Consider the following 22796-nt stretch of genomic DNA (forward strand, 5'->3'; position numbering starts at 1 on the left):
TTGAGAAAAGAAAGCATAAAAAAGGTCAGATATCCAACTGTAAGGTACCATGCTCTTTGTGTGACGCTTGCTGTCGTCCTTTTTCAGAATAAATTCAATAAAGCTTTCGCTGATGGCTTTGTTTAAAATCAGTCTCCAAAATATGAGCATGACAATCAGACATGGAAGACAAAGATACATGAAACATATTGTTTTATATTAGCCATCAGTGTAGTTATATTTGATAAACTTGTACTCGTTCTGCAGTGCCATTTGAACAATGGTTACAGTTTCCAATTGCCCGTGATATTAACTGATATTTTAGGTGCAAAGACACGCAAGATATTACACACAGGGCATGTAGGCATGCTTTCTGCTCAGGAAGCAAAGCAGAAAGATTCCGAAGGGTCGGAACATACAGTATATCCCTTGCAGATGACCCCAATGTAGTTACTGATGGCAAGAAAAGATGAGACCTGACCTGAAATACTAATGCTCTGGATATTGTTGGATGCTGTGAATGTCAGTCAGTGTGCCACAGCTTTGGAAAACACACTTGACTACTATCAATACAAGTCATAGGTGGATGTGATTGAGCTTTTACCAGAAGTCACAACTTAACTAAAAGTCTCAGCCAATGTGCTGGAAGTGAGACGCCAATATTGTAAAACCTGCAGAATGGTGATCTTCTTATCCTCGATCATGACAGTCTGCTAATCCTGTCCACATGTGTTTTATGAATTTGGAAAAAGCTTGCAACCAAGTTCCCCAAAGTATCTTGTGTGATGAACACAATATGTGGTTCCTGTACATTGTGAATCAAAGCTGTGATGGTTCTCTGAGCATTTTTTATGACTTGCTTAATGTGAGCATTGTGCTTTCAGCGGGATGCTCTGTGTCAACTCCTCGACTTCTAATATAGTCATGGACAAGATATCAACAGTCACTTGAAGTCTCCAAGCGTCCAAATCGTTGTCACTCGAGTAGTTATCTGTTTGCAGACGACACATTTGTGCTGATATCAGTGCATGATTATCTCCAAAGATGAGTCTTAAATGCCCCCAAGTAACTCTCTGAGACGTCCTGAAAACATCCTGTTCAGGTGAGGTTTGAGCCATCCCAGTTGTTCTCATGAGTGAAGGTAAAGGGGGTCAAGAGACGTTCAGGCTACGATGCCCCCACCCCACCAAAGTGCTGTCTCTAGACACTCCCACACTCAACCTCCAAGCAGCCTCGTCCACTGACTCTCTGCCACCCGATTGGAATGATGCAAAGCTGTTTGATGTTTTCATTGTCTTTCTTATTTTTATTCTGGAACTTTGGCCTTAATATTTTTTTTATTGGACTTAAAACCTCCATTACATGCCCATATGCTCACAGGCTTTAGATTGAGATCAAACAAATGAGAATGCAGATAAATGTAGTATTAGGTACTGGGCTTGACTGATTTAAAAGACACCTGCTGGAGATCTAAGAAAAGTCAGAGAGAATATGTCTTCCAGCTGACCCGGAGAACACTTTGGAATCCCCCAGGAGGAAAAAGAGGAAGTTCCAGGAGAATGGGGCATAAGTCATACTGCCTATGCTGTTGCCACTGACCCTGACCTGGATATAGACAATTGGAAAAGAAAACAGGAGCTAAAGTGCATGGTGCATTTGTCATGTTTTACTATTTTTCTCATAATGTTGATATTATTTGTGTTAAGTAATCTAGGTTTCAAATGTATTTTCCAAGAAATACCATATTCACATGAGGGTAATATATCTGTCAAAACAAAAAAGTTATCCTAAATATTTGTTAGTTGTTAAAATCACTCTGCTTTGTACATATTTCACTTTCTCTCTTTTGCATAAAAGTTAAATAACTTTAAGATACCTTGACTTTCCTTGTATTGCAATAGACATTTGTCCACCCTTGGAGAACCTACATGATTACTTAACCCTTGTGTTGCCTTAGGGTCATTTTGACCCGAATCAATATTACACCCTCCCCCCGCCTTTGGGTCATTTTGACCCGATTCAATGTTTCACCCTCCTGTTACCTTTATATTTATTAACATATTTTACCCTCTGGGTTCAATTTGACGCCAGCAATTAAAACCTCCAGAAAATTATTAGAATTAATATTGTTTTCCAAGTTTAAGTGTGAGGCACTTCATGTTTGTTTGTTGACTACCGAAAGAACACCGACATTAAACATTGAATGGGGTCAAATTTATCCTAAGGCGGGGGGAGGGTGTAATATTGATTCGGGTCAAAATGACCCTAAGGCAACACAAGGGTTAAGGAGCACAATGTTTGAAGCAGCCTGAATAAATGTTGCTAATCAATGTTGGGTATAGTTGGGAAGGTAATCATGTACATTGCTCTGCATTGTTTGGCCGATTGACTTTATCTAAAGTTTTCTGAGGCGAGTTCTGTCAAGAGGTGCCTACTGGCTCAAAATCAAGATTTCAGTTTGATTTCACAAAATACTTCTATAGTAACTACAACTTGTCATCACAATGATGGCCTCTTTTAAACGTTGGTGTAAATGTATATTGTAGTAGTATATATTGTTATATAACTCAGAGCTTGAATCTCTTCACATAGGTAGCAGTCCCACAGTAATTCATGGTTTGAGAAAATGCCTGAAACTAAAATGAATGAGATTGCAAAATTGAAGACTGAAAACTGCAATTGCGTGACAAAGTAAGTAAACAGTGTAAAGAAACTAAACAAATGCCCTTTCGTGCATATCCTGACCGCAGCCTCTGTGTGCCAACCACAGTTAGCATTCATGAAAACAAATTAACAACTGCTTTAACACTTCAGTGAACATACCAACAAGCTCTTGTGGGATTCTAGGATTCTTAAATTGGCCACTCATTTTATTTTCGGACTTTGACTGGTTGTCCCTCTGATTATGCAGGTGAATTTAAGTGGAAACATCAGAGTAATAGCAAAGCCTATATTTTAGGAGGGCCATGCTCTCACGCCATATACACAAGGTTGACACGCTGACTACTGCAGAGGTGGTATGTATAAAACAGAAAATCTTTAAAAAGAAATTAAAAAAATGTTTCAGACTTACTAAATCATACCCGAAAGTTTGGCATTATTTTTTTTCTCGTGTGTTAAGATATTACTTTCCCCAGTGTTTGGGACTTGATTTCAACGATAGCAATACTATTGACAGCTCTGAGTTTATTCCTACATGAAAGCCTTCAAAATAAAGAGGATAGCAGAGAAATTAAAAATAAAAAGATTCTTTTTCAGCTGTGATTCATTTGAAAACACATCTGTTAGTCAACATAATGTTTATTATTATTAGAAATGTAATTTAACCTTCATGCATTATTTTTCACTGATCGATATCTAAATGTATCATATTGTTATTCATTAAAGGCAAAAGCACCTACTTATTGTTTTGATTATGTGTTTTCTTTTGAGACACTCTTCAATTGACAAGCCCAGCATCCAAAGATTCATTATAATGAGAAATTGCTGTTTCTCTGGGAGAGCATTGATAGAAACACCAACCGGGGGAAAAAAGGTTGATAGACTGTTTGAAATGGAACATTAGAGGCACGATAAAAAGCACTTCCATATGCTGTATAATGTAAAAATGGAGTGCTGTTTGTCATTCCCATGGTGTAAGAATGCCGGCAGCATTGCTTTGCTATGTTTTTCTGGATTAATCTGTCTCACTGCAGGACTCTTCTTTGCTCTGTGAGGATGAATGTACCTCCTAACATCTGGAAGTCTGCTTTATTATCAATAAAAACATGATAAACTATTATCTAAAAATGATATAGGGAAGGGAAAACTGTGGCCTAGGTCTCACACTCCCCTCACATGCATACGCTCGCTTTGTGACATGCAGTGCCGTCTCAGAGGAGATGAGACCTTTACAATTCTATTTGGTTTTGTTACCTTCGCATTGAAAATGCCGGAAGGTTATGTTTTGATCGCCGTGTATTTATTTATTTATTTGTATGCGTGTTATTCGCAAAACTCAAAAAGTATTGAACCGAATCGCATGAAATTTGGTGGGATGATTGGTTATTATCCAGGGACCAGTTGATTAGATTTTGGAATCGATCGGGTCAAAGGTCAAAGGTCATGAACAGGTCAAAATCTTTCGCAGAACTCAAAAAGTATTGAACCGAATCGCATGAAATTTGGTGGGATGATTGTTTATTATCCGGGGACCAGTTGATTAGATTTTGGGATCGATCGGGTCAAAGGTCAAAGGTCATGAACAGGTCAAAATCTTTCGCAGAACTCAAAAAGTATTGAACCGAATCGCATGAAATTTGGTGGGATGATTGTTTATTATCCGGGGACCAGTTGATTAGATTTTGGGATCGATCGGGTCAAAGGTCAAAGGTCATGAACAGGTCAAAATGTTCTTGAATCGCATGAAATTTGGTGGGATGATTGGTTATTATCCGGGGACCATTTGATTAGATTTTGGGATCAATCGGGTCAAAGGTCAAGGTCATGGAAAGGTCAAACTCTTTTTTTACCATAGCACGATACATTTGTGTCCAATTGGCATGCAACTAATGCCAAAATGTTCATAATTCAATGCCCAATCTTGTGATATGCGAAGGTATGCGCTCTACCGAGTGCCCATTGTAGTTCTAAATGTAAAGGTAATACTACATTTGTATTCTCCTGTGTGAGAATCTGGTGTGTTAAAATGTATATCCAAGGGTGAGAGTAGAGAGAGCTTCACAAGTGGTAAAACTCCTCCCCCCACCTCCCCCCACTGTTGCTCTTGTTAAAACTAAAAACTGTTGACTGCCATGAAGCTGAAACATGAGATAATGTATGATTAAAGTCTGCTTTAATACGCCTTGAGTACCTGATTGCAGCTTAAAATACTGTGCAATGATGGTAACTAACTGCTGCACATAATTTCCTTGACCTCCACTCCAAAAAATATAACAACTGGTTTTAAAATTCAATTCCCAGCAACATCAGGCGGTTTGTGGCCCATGAATAATGTTGAGGTCAAAGGTCCCGGAGCTAAAGGATGTTGAGTCAGTCACTCTCTTCATATGGTATAAGTCAAAACACACCAAACAATTATTCACTCACAAAAACTGGAACTCATGCTGGTGAACCACAGGAATATTTCACCTCCTAAAGCTATTTTTTGATTGATCAGATTTGTCGTATATTGAGATAGAAATCCTTTTTTTTAACAGTGCAGTAGGGATTTAGCAGGTAGACTGATTTCCTGCACTAACTGTATTGGGACATACTTGCAATAAGGTAATCTAGTAATAATAAGCAGTACACAGTATAAAACAGATCATCAAATAACAAAATGGATTGATTATAGGATACACATGATGACAACAAATGGACATATCAACAGGTTAGGGATATAAATGTTGACCTCAACAATTTACATGTGACATCAACATATGCACCGATACAATATGTTTTGAACTGAATGACTGAGAGTGTTCTTTTGTAAATGTGTGTACAGTATATGATGGCGCACAAACCTTGTTCAATGCAATACTATGAATGTTGACATCAGGATCAAAAGCAGAACACATATCATCTTGTCCAATAACAATTGACATGTGAATTAAGAGGAACACGTGGCTAACCCAGTTCATTCTTCGCCTTTTAAATGTCTTTGATATTGGTAATGCAGAAGACACATTTAGTCATATGCAGAAGCCTGAAAAAGAAGGAGGGGGACGATGTTGAAGGGGAAGCAACAAAAGGGAAAAGGTTTTCTCAACTTGAGATTTGAGATGTTTGGAAAAAAGTTCACTAGCAGGAAATCAGCACATCAATGACAATTAGCCATTTTACTATAGGAATTGCCTACATTGTGAATGTGAGTTGTTTGTTCTCTGTTCAGACCAGGAGTAATTTCACAAACTACATTTGGAGACCATGTGCACTTCCCTCGCATCCCTGATTGAAACAAATGAGGCGAATAATTGGAAGTGTGGTCAGTTTACGAGGGTGAGGTCTATCTCGAGGCATTTCACATCTCAAAACAAACGACTGTATTTATACAGTTTGATTTCAAGAGATATTGCAATCAAGGTAACAGGACGCAGCAGCCTTCCTTCTCGTGATTAATTATCATAACATTGTATAGGGACTCCTTAAAGCAGTTACTGAAGGAGTTACTGTGCCAGGTTTTCCTCCCATCAGTGGGCTGTTAGGGACATCTTTAGGAGCAGAATGGTACTGCAGCTTAGGGATAAACCTACGTCAGCACTGCACGACCTGGAAGATGGAGCGGGGGAGGAGGATTGACGACGATGCCACGTTTACGGTATTATTATTTCAGAATAAGAGCATCTATTCACAGTGTACGCTTGAAGCCTCTCATTTATAAAGTAACACACAATAAACAGTTTATATTATGACTTTTACTCAAAGTGCTCTGCTATCAAAACCAAGTTGTGTGACTTGCACTTGTATAAAAATCCCGCACGCTTTTATTTCGAAGAGGTACCACTTAAGCTGTTAGCAAGCTAGAAGCGGGGACTTTGTGGCAGATTTACGCGACCGTTACAGGGAAAATAATCACGGACTTTGCATTCAATGATTATTATAGACAACGGTGGTTTCCGGTTAAAACACGTTATCAATTCAAGCCTGCTGTCTGTGCAAAAAACGGCTCGTTTCTCCCTTGGACGACTGGACTTCGGGTTGCTTCAGTGGAGAGAGCTCGCTAGCTGTAGCTGCGGCACCGCTGAGGTTCTCCAGCCACGTTAGCATCAATGTAAGCGAGGCGGTATGTGTGTGTCGAGGTGCGCCATACCATCATTATTGTGTCAACGTGCAACATGATGCCATCAGTATGTGTCAGTGTTGGCTGCTGTCTTGCAGAGATTGCATCATGGCAGACAGTATCATGAGCAAGGCTGCCACCATGGAGATCCCCATTAACAGCAATGGCGACACAGGGACTCTGCAGGAGGATGACAGCCTGGAGCAGGTCAGTTAGTCACACTGACACGGTCCTTTTATTACCTCGGTCTTGTTCTTTTGTGATCAGTTTTTTGTTTCTCTGTCATTTTCCACGTGATAGCACAGTCTGGGAATCGGTTAGGCCAGCTGCTATGTGCAGGAGCTGTAACGTCATACCACTGTCACCATCAGTACCTGCAACTGGGAATGATGTGTTGAGGGCATGGAGAGGGAGTCTGATATTCTGGTGTGGTAGATGCTGAAGCCATACGAGCCTTTGCATACAAGCAGCCGCAGTCAGTATAATTCACAACTAGTGTGCATATTGTCTGTCTCATTATGGGACAGTTTAACAGGGCTGAGAAAGCTACAGTATCAGAGGTTCTACATGAAGTGAGTCTGTAAAAAGTAAGACTAAGGGCCATCATATGAAAAAAATATATATATATATTTTGTTTTTTAAGTTGCAACTTTCTATGCCCTTTTTGTATGGCCTGCATAATCATGTTTGCTACCAATATTGTAAATCCACCAGGATTTGCAGCAGGTGATGGTGTCTGGACCCAACCTGAATGAAACCAACATCGTCTCAGGAGGTTATGGAGGAGCTGCAGGGGGCATCATTCCTACCAGTAGCATCAAAGGTACTGTTAGAAAAGTCAAATGTTATCCATGACAGATTTTTTGTTGTTGTTTATTCCTCTAGGTACAGATACAGTTTGTGCTGAGAAAGATATCATGAATGATTCAATTCAATTCAATTCAGTTTATTTGTATAGCCCAATTTCACAAATTACAAATTTGTCTCGGAGTGCTTTACAATCTGTACACATAGACATCCCTGCCCCAAAACCTCACATCGGACCAGGAAAAACTCCCAAATAACCCTTCAGGGGGGAAAAAAAGGGAAGAAACCTGCAGGAGAGCAACAGAGGAGGATCCCTCTCCAGGATGGACAGATGCAATAGATGTAATGTGTACAGAAGGACAGATTTAGAGTTAAAATACATTCAATGAATATGACAGAGTGTATGAATAGTTCATAGTAGGCATATTCCACGATGGAGACCTCCACGATCCATCAGGCAGATGGCGGTGGGGAGGAGGTGGGCGGAGTCTCAACAGGACAGTGGCGTAGTCATGAGCAGGAATTCCACGACCCAGACGATCCATCAGGCAGATAGATCTATGCCGTCTCATAGGGTCCGATGACCCCATGAGACGTAAAGTCAAAAGGACTTCCGGGAGAAAGCAGAGTTAGTAACGTGCGATTGAGAGATGAAAATTCATCCTTAAGGAGAGAAGAAACAGGACATAGGTACTCAGTGCATGCTAAAACGTCCCCGGCAGCTATAAGCCTATAGCAGCATATCAAGGGGCTGGACCAGGTGAACCTGATTCAGCCCTAACTATAAGCTCTGTCAAAGAGGAAGGTCTTAAGTCAACTCTTAAACGAGGTGACTGTGTCTGCCTCCCGGACTGAAATTGGAAGCTGGTTCCATAAAAGAGGAGCTTGATAACTAAAGGCTCTGGCTCCCATTCTACTTTTTAAGACTCTAGGAACTACAAGTAGTCCCGCATTTAGTGAGCGTAGCTCTCTAGTGGGGCAATATGGTACGACAAGCTCCTTAAGATATGATGGAGCATCACCAATCAAGGCTTTGTAGGTTAAGAGAAGAATTTTAAAAGTGATTCTTGATTTTACTGGGAGCCAGTGCAGAGCAGCTAGTGCAGGAGTGATGTGATCTCTTTTCTTAGTTTTAGTGAGAACACGAGCTGCAGCATTCTGGATCAACTGGAGGGACCTAAGAGATTTATTAGAGCAGCCTGCTAATAAGGAGTTGCAGTAATCCAGTCTCGAAGTAACGAACGCGTGAACCAATTTTTCTGCATCCTTTTGAGACAAGATGTGCCTGATTTTTGAAATATTACGTAGATGAAAGAATGCAGTCCTTGAGATTTGCTTTACGTGGGAGTTAAAGGACAAGTCCCGATCAAAGATAACGCCAAGATTCTTTACAGTGGTGTTGGATGCCAGGGCAATGCCGTCTACAGAATCCACATCACCAGATAATTGATCTCTGAGGTGCTCAGGGCCGATTAAAATTACTTCGGTTTTGTCTGAGTTTAACATCAAGAAGTTGCAGGTCATCCATGTTTTTATGTCTTTAAGACATGCTTGAATTTTACAGAGTTGGTTGCTCTCCTCTGGTTTTATCGATAAATATAGTTAAGTGTCATCTGCATAACAATGAAAGTTTATGGAGTGTTTCCTGATAATATTGCCCAAAGGAAGCATGTATAAGGTAAATAAAATTGGTCCAAGCACAGAACCTTGTGGAACTCCGTGATTAACGTTGGTGGTTATCGAGGCGTCATCGTTTACAAATACAAACTGAGATCGATCTGATAAATAGGATTTAAACCAAATTAGTGCCGTGCCTGAAATGCCAATCGACTGCTCCAGTCTCTGTAACAGGATGTGTTGCGTAACAGTTGTTTTTCCATAGCTTTAACTCATGCTGATAACTCTACATCAGTTGAGGAGGGTTGTCGATCAACACAAATCACCCTTCGATTACTTTACCAGGTGCTGACTTTCCTGGCTTCTCACAGCTCACCGTTCATTCCACTCTCTGTTCTGACCCCCCACTCCTCCCAACAGGCCGTGCAGACTGCCAATGCGAGAGATCCGTCAATGTTGTTGCAATGCTTAAGTCACCGAGAGAAGTTAATACTTAATACTTAAAGAAACCATACCGAGAGCTCCTTGTATTGTGATGTGTCACGAGAGAGTTGCTGACCTCTAGGCTCCTTCTTCACGTTACAAACATCCATATCCCATAGGGCCTGCAGTTCGCTTCAACCCTGAGTATCTGGACAGGAGACGAGCCCCTGCACCAGGACCAGGTGGCTGTGCATTCTGACAACTCTTTTTGGTTTTTCTTTATATCCTGGTCTGTTTGGCCGTGTATAAGAGGTTTTGATATTGCCTGATTGAGGGAGTTTCATGCAACCTTGCTTGTACCTCTTCAACTCACAGCTTCAGCAGCAAGACGTGTTTTGGCAACTTTCTAACTAAGGGGTGCACTAAACTTATTGATGTCGAATAAGAATGTCATATTTTTTACTGTAAAATAAATTTTGACTGTTTTGGCATTGCTTGGTATTGACTTCTCATCCAATGAAGTCCATTTTCATCTTTTTGTAACTCCTTTTCCTCTGCATGAGAAACCTGCATGGTGTATTATTTCAAGGCCCCTTAACCCTTGTGTTGCCTTAGGGTCATTTTGACCCGAATCAATATTACACCCTCCCCCCGCTTTAGGATTAATTTGACCCCATTCAATGTTTAATGTCGGTGTTCTTTCGGTAGTCAACAAACAAACATAAAGTGCCTCACACTTAAACTTGGAAAACAATATTAATTCTAATAATTTTCTGGAGGTTTTAATTGCTGGCGTCAAATTGAACCCAAAGGGTAAAATATGTTAGTAAATATAAAGGTAACAGGAGGGTGAAACATTGAATCGGGTCAAAATGACCCAAAGGCGGGGGGAGGGTGTAATATTGATTCGGGTCAAAATGACCCTAAGGCAACACAAGGGTTAAAGTCTTTTAATGTTTCCTTCACCACAGTGCGTAACATTATTTTTCTTTCAGTATGCTATTCAGCTGTCTATGTCACCGCCAAACTTTTTTGAGACATATTTTTCACACCTTCCTCTCACCTTCGCTCTTTTATCATCACCATGCTCATTTCAGACATTCGCATGAAAGCCAGGGCTGCTGGCTTGTCTAAAAGCCAATCTGCAGCCAGTCGACTTGCCCAGCACACAGACCAGCATCCAGGTACCCCCAGGCTCACCATCATGTCCACACTGCACTCTTCCCTCATTGTCATGCCCCATGCAATGTCTGCTCTGTCCACTTTGATAGGATGACATGCATCAGAGTGTCCATTGTTCTTTTTTGTTGTCGTCTCTGTTAGGATCCTCGAACAAGAACACTGGTAATTCCACTGAAGAAGTTTCTCGGGGTGTGGCAGTGGAGAAATTGGACAGTGTTAAGAAATGGGGCATAAACACATACAAGGTATTGTGCACTATGTCTAGATACTTTGCTTGTTTCGGTTTTTTAGTCGAGCTGACCATAATGTCATGAGATTTTCTTTATGTTGACTTTAATCTTAGTCTCTATATCCGCTACGCAGTGTACAAAGCAGATGTTCTCCGAGAGATTTGGCAAAGGATCCAGAACAGTGGACCTGGAACTGGAGGCTCAGATTGACATGTTAAGGGAGACCAAGAACAAGTATGAACACATCCTAAGACTGGCCACTGCACTCACCAGCCATTTCCAAAGCATGGTGCAGACGCAACAGGCTCTCGGAGACACCTTCACCGAGCTCAGTCAGAAGTCCCCAGAGTTGCAGGTACCAGACAGTGGATAAAGCTCCTTGCGGGATGTGACGTGGAACACAAGTTAGCAGGTGAAACTAATTTGTTCCTCCACAGGACGAGTTTGGGTATAATGCAGAAACACAAAAGCTGTTGTGTAGGAACGGCGAGGCGCTGCTCAGCGCCATCAGCTTCTTTGTGTCCGGCATCGACACCCTTATCAACAAAACAATGGAGGATACTCTGATGACCATTAAGCTGTATGAAAACACAAGGTAACAAACCCTGACATCATGTTTAGGAGTTGAGTTGATATCATAGGAATTCCTGTCGAGTGAAAACCTGGAAACTGAAACGGCTTGATCTTTTTTTCTTTTGCATGCAGACTTGAGTTTGATGCCTATCGCTCTGATCTGGAGGAGCAGAGTTTGAACCCGAGGGATGGAGCTGCCATGGTCCGCATTGAGATGGCTCAGCAGGATTACCAGATCCACAGAGACAAATATGAAAGGCTGCGTAGTGATGTCACCATCAAGCTCAAATTCCTGGAGGAAAACAAGGTTTATGGATTACAATTTGAAATGTTCTTTCGAATGTCCGCCTATTTAAATAGGAACTCAATACCTCCAGAAATCTTTTTTTTTGTAATGATCTTCTGTGGGTTAACGTCTCATTTAGCTGCAGTGATGTGTTAGTCTACTCCAGGATCCCACAGTCACTGTGGTTACAGGTGCAACAGTGTTCCCCTTTGACCACACCCAACCACAGGTATGAGTGTTGCTGGGCGTGGTCAGAGGTGAAACAGGCATGAAAGAATCTACCAGGGAAAAAAGTAAAACGGTTCTTTAGCAAGTTGTCATTACCCCTTAAAAAAATAAACTCAAAACTGCTTTTGGATAGCATTTGAAATGTGGAGAATATCAGTGCAGTCAATCCTATTCAGAAAAGATGCAGCATGTTGTGACTCTTTCCGATTAGTTGTTTTCCCCTCACATTGGTTTGTGAGATGATCCCTAATTTACAGTGATAAATAAGTCCAAACATTTCATATGTTGTTTAGTGCAGCAGTGGTTTAGGACTGATTTGCAGGGCTGACTTCTTCACGCAAGCTCATTCATGCTGTAGATAATTACACTGAAGTGGGAGAATGCCTCAGATTTGTCAAATTTAAATACAGACCCATAATCCACACCACACATTTCGAAGGCATAACATCTTTTTATTTGTACACATAGTTTTTTGTGGCAGTTTTGCCAAATGAATGAAAATAAGGATTTTTTAAAACAACCGTCACTGTTTTTAGAACTGTATATAATGCCTAAAATAGCTTAGAACCTGCTTGAGGAGACTGGGGAATACATCTTGATGTAAAGTCCACATTGCTTTTAGTTTGATTCCCCAGAAACTAATCTGAGCAGCGAGTAAATGTCATCTTGATAGACGTCAGTGGGCTGTCTGTACTAAACACGTTGAACTGTAATGGCAGACTTTCATTCCTCTTTTCTTCCAGGTGAAGGTTATGCAGAAGCAGCTGCTTCTCTTCCATAATGCTATCTCCGCTTACTTTGCTGGCAACCAGGAGCAGTTGGAACAAACTCTCATACAGTTCAATGTCAAGTTAAAGCCCCCCGGATCAGACAAGCCATCCTGGCTGGAGGAGCAGTAAAGAGTTTGACATGTACAGTGACACGCTGGTCTGTGAAGATCCGGACATCGTGGTTCGATGGACAAGAATGAAATGTACATAGTAGGATCAATTACGGTCAGTGGTCAAGACAAACACGAGATATCTCCTTCTGTATTTCAGTATCCTGGATTACATAGATGGTACAATTGTAGTTGGTTTCATCACACAATTCACCTTTTGTTACTTTTATTCTTTAGGTTGCACAATCATTGTCATCCATATCACTTATTTATGTACAGTATAGTCTACTGTTGGGGAGAGATCCCATGGCAGTTTTGCACATGCATTTATTTGTTTTAAATGTTGTTTTAAGTGTTATCTTATATTTTAGGGTATATCACATTAGAGGAATTACAAATGAGATTAGCAAGTTTGAGGGATAATGTCAAATCTTATGAAACATTCTCTGAAATTGTATTTTTCTTGAGTGTGCATGACTGAGCCATGTTTTTCAAATTTAGTTTTACAGATTTAGATCAAAGACATTAGGATGCATTATCATGTTTGCAGTTAACATGCAGAGAAGGGCGATGTATGTATTGAATATAGTCATTTTCTCTAACCGGATATAGAATCCATAATTAGTTTGATCTTCTAGCTTGAGTACCTTGAGATATGTCCTGATAAATGCAGCACAGCACAAGCCTCAAAAACAGATGTTACACTTAGTAACTCAGCATCAAGAAATCAATATATCGGATGCTTTGATTATAAATACAAACATCTGAACTAACAAAGGGATAAAACTGTTTTATTTAGAGGTGCCTGTGTGCAAAAAAAAATCCACTCATTCTTGAACATGAATAGAATCCATATAACACCACATGCATATGGATAACATTTAAATATCAGTGTCTTCGAGGACAGAATGTACACTCACATTTTTCTTATCTATTTATTTGCCAATGCATTTGTGACCGCATTGTAGGTTATGTGCATTTCTTTTCAATTATCTTTGTCTTGTTCAGCATTTCCAATAACATCTGCTGGATGTTTTGTTTCACCCAACTGTGCGATCAACACAGATCTGTCAGTTTCATATGGGAACCTCTGAAAGATTATCTATGTTATATGTATTCAACATGAATTATGTACATAATACAATCTGAAATATCTCCATGTTGTCTATGACTTGTAATCTTATTTCATGATTATTAAATTGCCCTTCATATTTCATACTTGAAAGTGCTGTTTTGGAAATCAGTAGTGCGGCAATTTGATGGGGTTATTTTGGTAGAAAAGCAATCTGGAGACAAGACCAAGTAGTTTACATCTATAGTCACACTGAACTGGTTCATGTACTGCACCTGTGTCAACAAGCTTTTGTTGTGAAAATATAACATTGCAAAGTTAGTTTTAGCTGTTTAGTTGCCCACACTGTCAGATTCAAGCGTGGACTTGTGACGGGTTTAACTAATAAATCACATCCGGTGAATTTACCGGGTGAATCACGCCCCTCACTCATTTAGTTTCTCCCCACTGTCACTCTGCTTCACTTGCTGCTCATTTGCAGGGAAACGGCAAAACAAGTGACACGTTGGAGTTTGTATGTAGAAAGTCGGTCAATTCTGTTTAGATAAGTATCTGCTATTGTTGCAACATGCAATGTATGCTTTTTAAAAAAAAAATTATTCCTGATGTATTAGGGCACTGGCTATTTTTAACAGATTGCCCAGCAGACAACGAGTTTATTTGAAACACTTCATCGAGTTTCCTTTAGTATTTGATTCGAGACAACCACTCGTTTGCATACAGAAGCATGGCGGCTGGTGCGGCTCGCCACAAACACGCAACGCCCACCATGCGCATCGTCTCTGGGGCAGAGTTGAGGTGCGTGCTGCTAATTGAAGACAACCACGTTCAAACATTACATTACATGACATTACATGACATTACATGACATTACATGTCATTTAGCAGACGCTATTATCCGAACGAACCGCACTGTGGGCGAATAGCATAATGTTTCACGACAGCATGTTTCATTAGTACTCATTCACTTGCCATTGTATTTAATTTAGCTGGGGAAACACACAAAACAAACAAGGCAGTCCAGCACGCCAGCTCTCACAGTGGGGACGTGTTCTCTTTAAAGTGTAACTCACTCGTGTTTTTGCCTACGAAAAATCAATGTCCCTATCAGGCAGGACGCGCTTCACGCTGGACGGGTCGCAGAAGTTCATGACAGCTGGACAACAACAAAAAACTCGGCCACAAACAAACGCCAACACATCAAAATAGAGTCCTTCTCGCAGGGAAAGTGTGGTCCGCCATGACACCTGGGCGTGGTCCGCCGTGACACCTGGGCGTGGTCCGCCGTGACACCTGGGCGTGTCGTCCGCGCAGGTAGTTTCGACACTGCGCGCTCGCGCTCCTCGGGTTGTCGGCTCTGCTTTTCATGGAGAAGCTTCAAGGAGACAACGGAGGAAGAAGGAACAGGAACACATTTGGATAATGGGGAAGCGGCTGAATCAGAAACATAGGTATGTCGTCTTTGGACTTCCTGATGATGACGTTATGGACAAACATTGTAACAACTAGTGCTTCGGACAGTTTATTGATTGAGGTAGACACTTTTAGAATAGAACACGAGGGCTTTATTGTTTAAAATTATGGATATTTTCTTCACATTTTTGCCAAAGAGTCTTCAAGAGTGACCAACTCAGTCTCAGGGGATACATTTAATTTGCTGAATAGCTATTTACATATGTTATAATACACTGCCACTAATAATCCCATATCAATGTGTTTATCATATGTTTTGACAACCCTTGAAGCACTAAAGTCATGTATTAAGTACTCTGGAGAAAGTAATGCTTTATCCAGTGCTAATCACTTGCATACACACGCCTTTTTTATTATTATGAATCTGTCCCCACCCTGTTGTGTTTCTTTCAGTCTGAATGTATCATCCAAACTGAACAAGTCCCTCCAGCACAACAACTGCAGCACAATCCCATAAAGATTAGTTTAAAGTTGACCTATTTCATCGGCTTTAATCCTGTCTGTATGTGTGACTCAGATGACTATGTCCCAAACCTGCTGAGAGCTCCTTGAAAAGAAAATGCAACCAGGAGGTCCTCCCGCTCCGCCTCCGCCACCACCGCCTCCGCCTCCGCCACCACCACCACCACCACCACCTCCTGGCCTCATTGCCAAGGGGGAAAGCCGGCGCTCCAGGATGCGCAATTTCAACTGGGAAACTCTTCCTAAACACAGTGTGGTCGGAAAACACAACATCTGGACTGCAGAGAAGACTGACAAGGAATATGAGCTGGACACTGATCACATGGAGGAGTTGTTCAGCCACAAGCAGAACCAGCAACAAGTCAAGGCCTTGAACCGCCAGAGTGTGAGGGGTCTGCCGACTGCTGCCTCGGGAGGCGTAATGGTGAGTTTTCCAGCCACAGGATCCAGGCATCATGCTTTAAAAATTCATAAAAGGCGTAACTTTAACCACAAGGGTTTGCGGCAATATATATTGAAATATTGTTGTGTAAGGCTGAGCCGTTGAGACCTGATGTTATATTGGTTTTTTTGGCTGTTGAGATGAACTGGAAACAAAGTCTCCTGCAGTTACCTATGCAGCAAACTCTATCGGATGTAGATCTCCTCTGTTGAGCTCATTCTGCATACTGAGGGAATGAGACTCGTTATATTTGAGAAACATCACATTTCTATCTTTCCCATTGTGAGGGTAGAACACAATTTAGTTTAGTTGTACAATGCATCACTAGAATAGCAAAACAGTAATGCAATGCTTGTCTTATGAACATTGTGTTTTGATTCATAGTCACTCAATATAAGGGTGGAGTCCCACTATGCTTCATATGTTTACTAAAGGAAGGTGTAATGGTGTCCGCACACAGCATCATTCTGTATTATAGCCGACTTGCGCTCTGCATGTAAGCTGCTGTTTAGGTTAAACTAAGTCTTAAGCCAAAACATACCCATTCATGTGGAACAATTAAGGTCTTTTATCAAACAAAAGTGGGTAGAATTCTGTTTCCAAACTTTTACTTTGACCTATGTCCCATTTTCCGAGAGACACTGAGAAAATGGTATCTTCTTTGCCCTCATTGTTCAATACAATCAACTCAAAGAATCCTTAACCTTTGGAATCAGCTGTCTGTTTGGAAAGCTGAGGAATATGACGCAAAAAACACAGCTCGAGACGATAGTGAAACTATCTTGGCGACTGACAAGCTGATTATATCCAGGTCTGTGTTTGTTTGCTTCCATTCCCAGGTTTCCATCCTCAACGCCAAGAGCAGCATGAACATTGGAATTTTCCTAAAGCAATTCAAGCGGTGAGTCACGGGTAGGACTCTTAAGGTGTGATTGTTGTTGTGCAATGATCTCGTTATTTTGCACTGTAAAACACAGGATGAGGCAGAGAGACGAGTCACAATCCTTTGAAAGCCAACATGTCCTGGCAGGTCTGACTTACTCTCTTCTACAGATCCAACAGGTTACCTCCTCAGTAACTTTGGGCACATTATCGAGAGGTATTTTAAATGTACTGCCGAAGGCTATTTAGCATACGTGAAAAAAGGAAAACATACTGTATATCCTCAATCATTTTAAACTGAGAAACAAAATCAGCAACAGCAAAACAACATTTGTATCAACACAACCATCTAACTGTCTAAGCGTCTGTATTTTCCTCCGAACAAGTCAAATGTGTGTTTTCTTTTAAAAATAAATTTTTTTGTCAAAGAAATGGCGTCCTTCTAACGACCTGGGTTCTTCTGAGGATAGATATCAGAGGTGTTGTTATTTCGCACAACTATTTGAGCAGGTAGAGGCCTGTTGTCAGCTGCCCAACTTTGAGAATGAATGAAGACGCGCACTGCTCATGAGCACCCTCAACCATCACGATAACAGCAACCCCATCTGTCTCCACCCACAGGCCGACAAAAGATATGATTGAAGAAATCAAATCAGGAAGTAGCCTCACTTTTGGTTCTGGAAAACTGAGGGAGCTGTGCAAGCTGCTGCCAGATGAAGGGGAGGTACTTGTGACAGCTGTCTATATTTTCCCCACATGTCTGATGTGTTCTGTCACTGACATCCTTGTTGCTTGTGATTTAATCTCCGAAACACAATCTGATTTTAAGATTCATACTTGCTTCTTCTTTTTTCCCCCAGGGGAAGCAGCTGGTCAGTTTTAAGGGCGACCACTCCACTCTCTCCGAAGCAGATCTGTTCATGCTAATGCTGGTCAAGATACCCAAGTAAGCTGTCTGAATGTCATTCCATGTATTCTAAGTGTTTAATGTCAGTAGCCGTTCACTAATGATTGATAACATGTGTCTGTTAGCTATGAAGAGCGTCTTAACAGCTTGGTGCTCAAAGAGGAATTTTTCCCCCTCATGAATGAAATAAAAGAATGCATTGGCACTTTGACAGCAGCTGGAAAGGGTAATGTTTGTTTTTCCTGGATTTGAAACATATTCTTTGAACTTAAATAGAGTTGTAAAGCAATTTTGACTTTGAATTCACCATGTGTATCTTATTTCAGAGGTGTTGGAGTCTGATAATCTCCATTCTGTCATCCGGCTGGTGCTGAAGACTGGGAATTACATGAATGCTGTGAGTGTATACTATGGGATAGTAGAGCTTTGGATGACTCCTTTGTTTTGTTCTTCTGAGTCTCATTTTATTCATTTGACCACAGGGTGGCTATGCAGGCAGTGCGATTGGCTTCCGAATGGCTTCTCTGTTAAAGCTCGTGGACACCAAAGCAAACAAACCTGGAATGAATCTGATGCATTATGTTGTGATGGCAAGTAGCTTTTATGACTTAGTTTCTCTGTACCTTAAGATACGTTTCTGCAATATGATTTTTATATACAAACGTTCATGTTCACAACAGCAAGCTCAGAAGGCAGAGGTGGACATGCTTAAATTCACAGACCAACTTGAACACATCGAAGCTGCAGCAAGGTAAACAATCTGGCTCTCAGCATTCGTTATCCCTCTTTCTCCATTGTACAATAACAGTGTTTTGTTTTTATTCTTAGAATGAATAAAAGTGAAATTGAAGCAGAGTTTGAAAAACAGGTGAGCAAAGTTCAAACTGCCAAAGTGGACACCTTGAAGCAAGAAGACCTAAAGGTGCAGATGGAGGACTTTTTGAAGGTGATGAAGCCTTTTTTCTTTGGAATGCAGCCCAGTTGGTGTGAATTGTAATGTGCTCATGTTTTTTTGATTTGGGATCCATTTAGGAAGCCGAGGTCTGCTTGGCAGAAATACAGACTGATCTTCAGGAATTGCAGTCAGTGAGTGACTCTGTGGCAGAGTACTTCTGTGAAAACCCAAACAAGTTCAAATTGGAGGAGTGCTTCTCCGTTTTCAACTCCTTTTGTGAGAGATTTATGCGTGCCATGCAGGTAAACATGTGCATGCTGTAATGGCTTCCTTAACTGAGGAATAAAAAAAAGCTCCTATTTGATCAACTGTGTGATTTTCTGCAGGAAAACGAGGCTCGCGAGGTGGCAGAGGTGCAGCGGAGACACAGAGACCGATTGCAGAGCGCTACCAAACGTAGGTCCACGGCTACCTGCTCCAGCAGAGACAAGGAAATGGATGGAATTGCGTTGCAGTCAATATTACAGAACTTCCTGGCGAAGGGTGTCTCTCGGAGGAGACCCGGAAGACCCTCGTCCACTCATGGAAGCCCCACGGATGGCAGCCCCAACAACGGGAGCCTATCAGATATCATCTCCCAGGTAAACATCCCCACTGGGAAAGCAATCGGAGGCTCTTTTAGAGCGAATGACATGGGCAGAAAAGAGTGGAATTCAGCATTTGAACTCACAGAGAACTTTTCACAAAAGCAAGATCAGTCTATCGGCGAGGAAAACAAGGCAAAAGGTGGCGTTCCTTCTGAACAAGGGGGTCAAATGTCCAGAACAGAGGACGCCAGTGGTCTGACACACCCAGCCAATGGGACCACCGCCATTTCCTTCGCAGGCAAATCTTTCTCAGCTGCCACTGATGATGGTGAGGAGGATCGACAGGATAATAGTGAGGAGGAGGCTCAAAAGTTGCGTGAAGCATCGAAAAAGGTTTTGCGCTTTCAGAACAGCCGCAGCAGTGTCTCATCCGACGACTGTTCTCTGGACAATAAGAAATCTCCAGTCGCCACCTTGCCTTGTCAGCGCACCTTCGATGAGGACACGGAGAGGTATCCCGAAGACTCCACCAATGAGGATTTTGTAAAATTGTTGCTCAATCCTCAGTTAGCAAACCGCCGCCATACTCTACCTACCAAAGGCCTTAAGACTGAGGAAGAGGAAGACAATCTTTGCACTAAGCCTCCAGTCAGAACTCCTAATTCTGCAGCAAGAGAAAAGGGACCACTGTCAGCAGAGGGTGCTGGACAAAATCCCTTTAAACCAGTATTTGACTTCACTGACACGTCTCACAATTTTAAAAAAACTGGTGCTCAAGACCATAATTCTCTATCGGTGGAAAAGACAACTATTGCTGTAACCCATGTTACAGATGAAGGTCTTGGAGAACAAAACAAAGTCAGCAAATCAGTGGATTCTACGGACAACGAATCAAATAGGCTTGGTGAAAATGTTCCCCCGAAAAGTCCATGGATTAAGACTGAAAACACTGGACTGTTTTTTAGCTTTTTAAAACGCCTTGGAGACATGAGTAAACCGTCGAACATCAAAGAAACTGTCCACAAGGGCCCTGGTTCTGGGGTGTAAGCATAAGATGCATCAACTGTAAGGTCAGGGAAGCACAAGTAACTTTAGTATTACTATTAACTCAGCATGGTGATGATGTAGTGTTATATTTAATGTTACCATTGTACATTTATGAAGAGGTCATTAAGACATGGAGAGACTGTTCAAGTAAAGTGGTTGGAGAATGTTTGTTCAGGAAGGCCATTTTGTATGTTGTCCCACTGGAGGGCAGCATATAACTAACACAGTGAATGTATTTTTTTTGTCACTTACATTTTTTTCAATTCGTTTAGACATATAAACATAAAACAAGTAAAAAAATGTCATACATAAAGATATATATATATACACACACACACATATACACATACATATATACACGCATACATACACACGCATATATACACATACATACCCTCCCCCCCCAAAGAAACAACAAAGACAACAACAACAAAAAAGCAACCCCGGCACCCCCTTAATTATCTTTTACTTGTAAGTGTGTATACACCACCCCGCATCTATATTTGAATTTCCCTCAAAACCCAAATCTGACCCCTGAGTATTTGACCCCTCCTCTAATTTGTAATAAAAGTCATCAGTCTTTTCCATGCTTGGTCAGTTTGGCTTGAACTGTTCTTCCCCCTGGCAACCCTACTTTCAAAAGCAGCCGTCTCCGTCATGCCTTTGAGCCGGTCCGTGAGCGTGGCCGTGTGTGGGCTCTTCCAATGTCTCAGGATAAGCCTTGCTGCCAGTGAACGTATTGTTCAGAACATATGGGTGTTGTTGATTACCAGGCAAGGTGTACACTCCCAAGTAAAAACAACAACAATAGGCACACATTTTTTTATTTTTTATTCCTGATATTACCTTGACGGCAATGTCCTCATCGGTTGGATAAATGTTGAAATACCAAGTTTGTTTTTCAAAAGGCTGAATGTGCAGCCTTGCAGAATATAATGAGTAAGTAAATGAATGGGAGATCATAGTGAGATCTGTAACGATATGTACAATCTGTTTGAATTTGAATTCAATACTAATGTTTCAGTTTTACAATGATGAATCTTGTTTTTTTTGCCTCTTCGTGTGCCTCAGTTTTTGTCACAGAATCATATCAAAAAGGCGTTCAGGGTCTGACTCAATTCAGCCGTTGTTTTTGAGCTGAAATGGGCCTAAAGCTGAGCACAGCTGCACTATGGACTGTCGGTGGCAAAGTGAAGTGTGCTAATTGCAAATGAACTTGAGAAGAGATTGCTGAGGTTGAAGGGCCAACGGCTGGTGGCTTTTTATGAGGGAAGGGACCGCCTCCCTACATTTATGTACACTGCTGGAGCCAATGACAGGCACCGACCCCGATGCCTCCACGAGCTCGGAGCAGAGGGTCAGTGAGACCACAGCCTGGCCAAGACATCTATAGGATGACTAAATGTAGAGGTTCAAGCTTCTTCTTTTTTTGGAACCGGCAAGAGGAGATTTTTCCCTATCTCCTACCTAGCTGATCTCTCCCGATAAGATATTCCTTTATTAGTCCCACAGTGGGGAGATTGACAGAGCAGGGCAGCAGTGCCCGAGTAGTAAGTAAAAGAGAGAAGAGTAAAATAAAATAATATACATATAAATAATAAAATAAAAATAAAAAAATATATATACACAAGGTAGTTAGTCAGTCGTGTATCAAGTGATTAATGTGTGTTGGAAGGGTTTGTTGAAAGTGTGTCCATCTGTCTCTCCTCTCGGGGTCAGAGAGGGAAGAGGGTGGGGTGTCGCTGAGGCAGGGTGCTGAGACAGGGGCAGGGGTGTGAGTGGGTGGGAGGTGGTTCATCAGAGCCATCCCTTATCATCATCCTCACCACCCCACCACACACACCCCACCACAGCCAGCTTGCACCTTCTTCAGCCTTTATTCAGCCTGCCTTCTTTGCTGCCTTGAGAAGCCTCCTCCAAAAGAGACCACTCCATCAAAGATGGCTGATGCCACCACAGGCTCAGAAGGTGCAAGGACCTCAGCCTCGTCACTCCAAGGGACCTCAGCCTCGTCACAGGAAAGTCTGCTTCTGCGGTTTTTATAGTCAGTTTGTTTTTCAGGTG

At 41.5% G+C, this 22796-nt stretch overlaps 2 protein-coding genes across 5 annotated transcripts; both read left to right on the forward strand.

Annotated features, from left to right (window-relative positions):
* The first annotated feature begins 6473 nt into the window (after window positions 1-6473).
* Window positions 6474-14179, forward strand: LOC130210989 (arfaptin-2-like). Of its 4 annotated transcripts, XM_056441547.1 has the most exons (10): window positions 6474-6730; window positions 6838-6946; window positions 7454-7562; window positions 9766-9828; window positions 10684-10770; window positions 10910-11013; window positions 11132-11353; window positions 11436-11593; window positions 11704-11878; window positions 12829-14179. In XM_056441547.1, exons 2-10 carry the CDS (start codon window positions 6848-6850, stop codon window positions 12982-12984), a joined length of 1173 nt encoding a protein of 390 aa, XP_056297522.1. In that variant the 5' UTR covers window positions 6474-6730; window positions 6838-6847; the 3' UTR covers window positions 12985-14179. The 4 variants fall into 4 exon arrangements, with proteins under 4 accessions (XP_056297522.1, XP_056297524.1, XP_056297523.1 ...); XM_056441549.1 differs by lacking the exon at window positions 10684-10770; XM_056441548.1 differs by lacking the exon at window positions 9766-9828.
* Window positions 14180-15351: 1172 nt separating this feature from the next.
* On the forward strand, window positions 15352-21767 carry LOC130211258 (FH2 domain-containing protein 1-like). Its single transcript, XM_056441997.1, has 11 exons — window positions 15352-16396; window positions 17254-17315; window positions 17918-18020; window positions 18157-18242; window positions 18329-18429; window positions 18530-18600; window positions 18686-18793; window positions 18884-18954; window positions 19032-19149; window positions 19236-19400; window positions 19485-21767. Exons 1-11 carry the CDS (start codon window positions 16070-16072, stop codon window positions 20730-20732), a joined length of 2460 nt encoding a protein of 819 aa, XP_056297972.1. The 5' UTR covers window positions 15352-16069; the 3' UTR covers window positions 20733-21767.
* Window positions 21768-22796: the final 1029 nt, after the last annotated feature.

The sequence above is a fragment of the Pseudoliparis swirei genome, chromosome 20 (assembly GCF_029220125.1).
Source record: "Pseudoliparis swirei isolate HS2019 ecotype Mariana Trench chromosome 20, NWPU_hadal_v1, whole genome shotgun sequence".
Taxonomy (NCBI): Eukaryota; Metazoa; Chordata; class Actinopteri; order Perciformes; family Liparidae; genus Pseudoliparis; species Pseudoliparis swirei.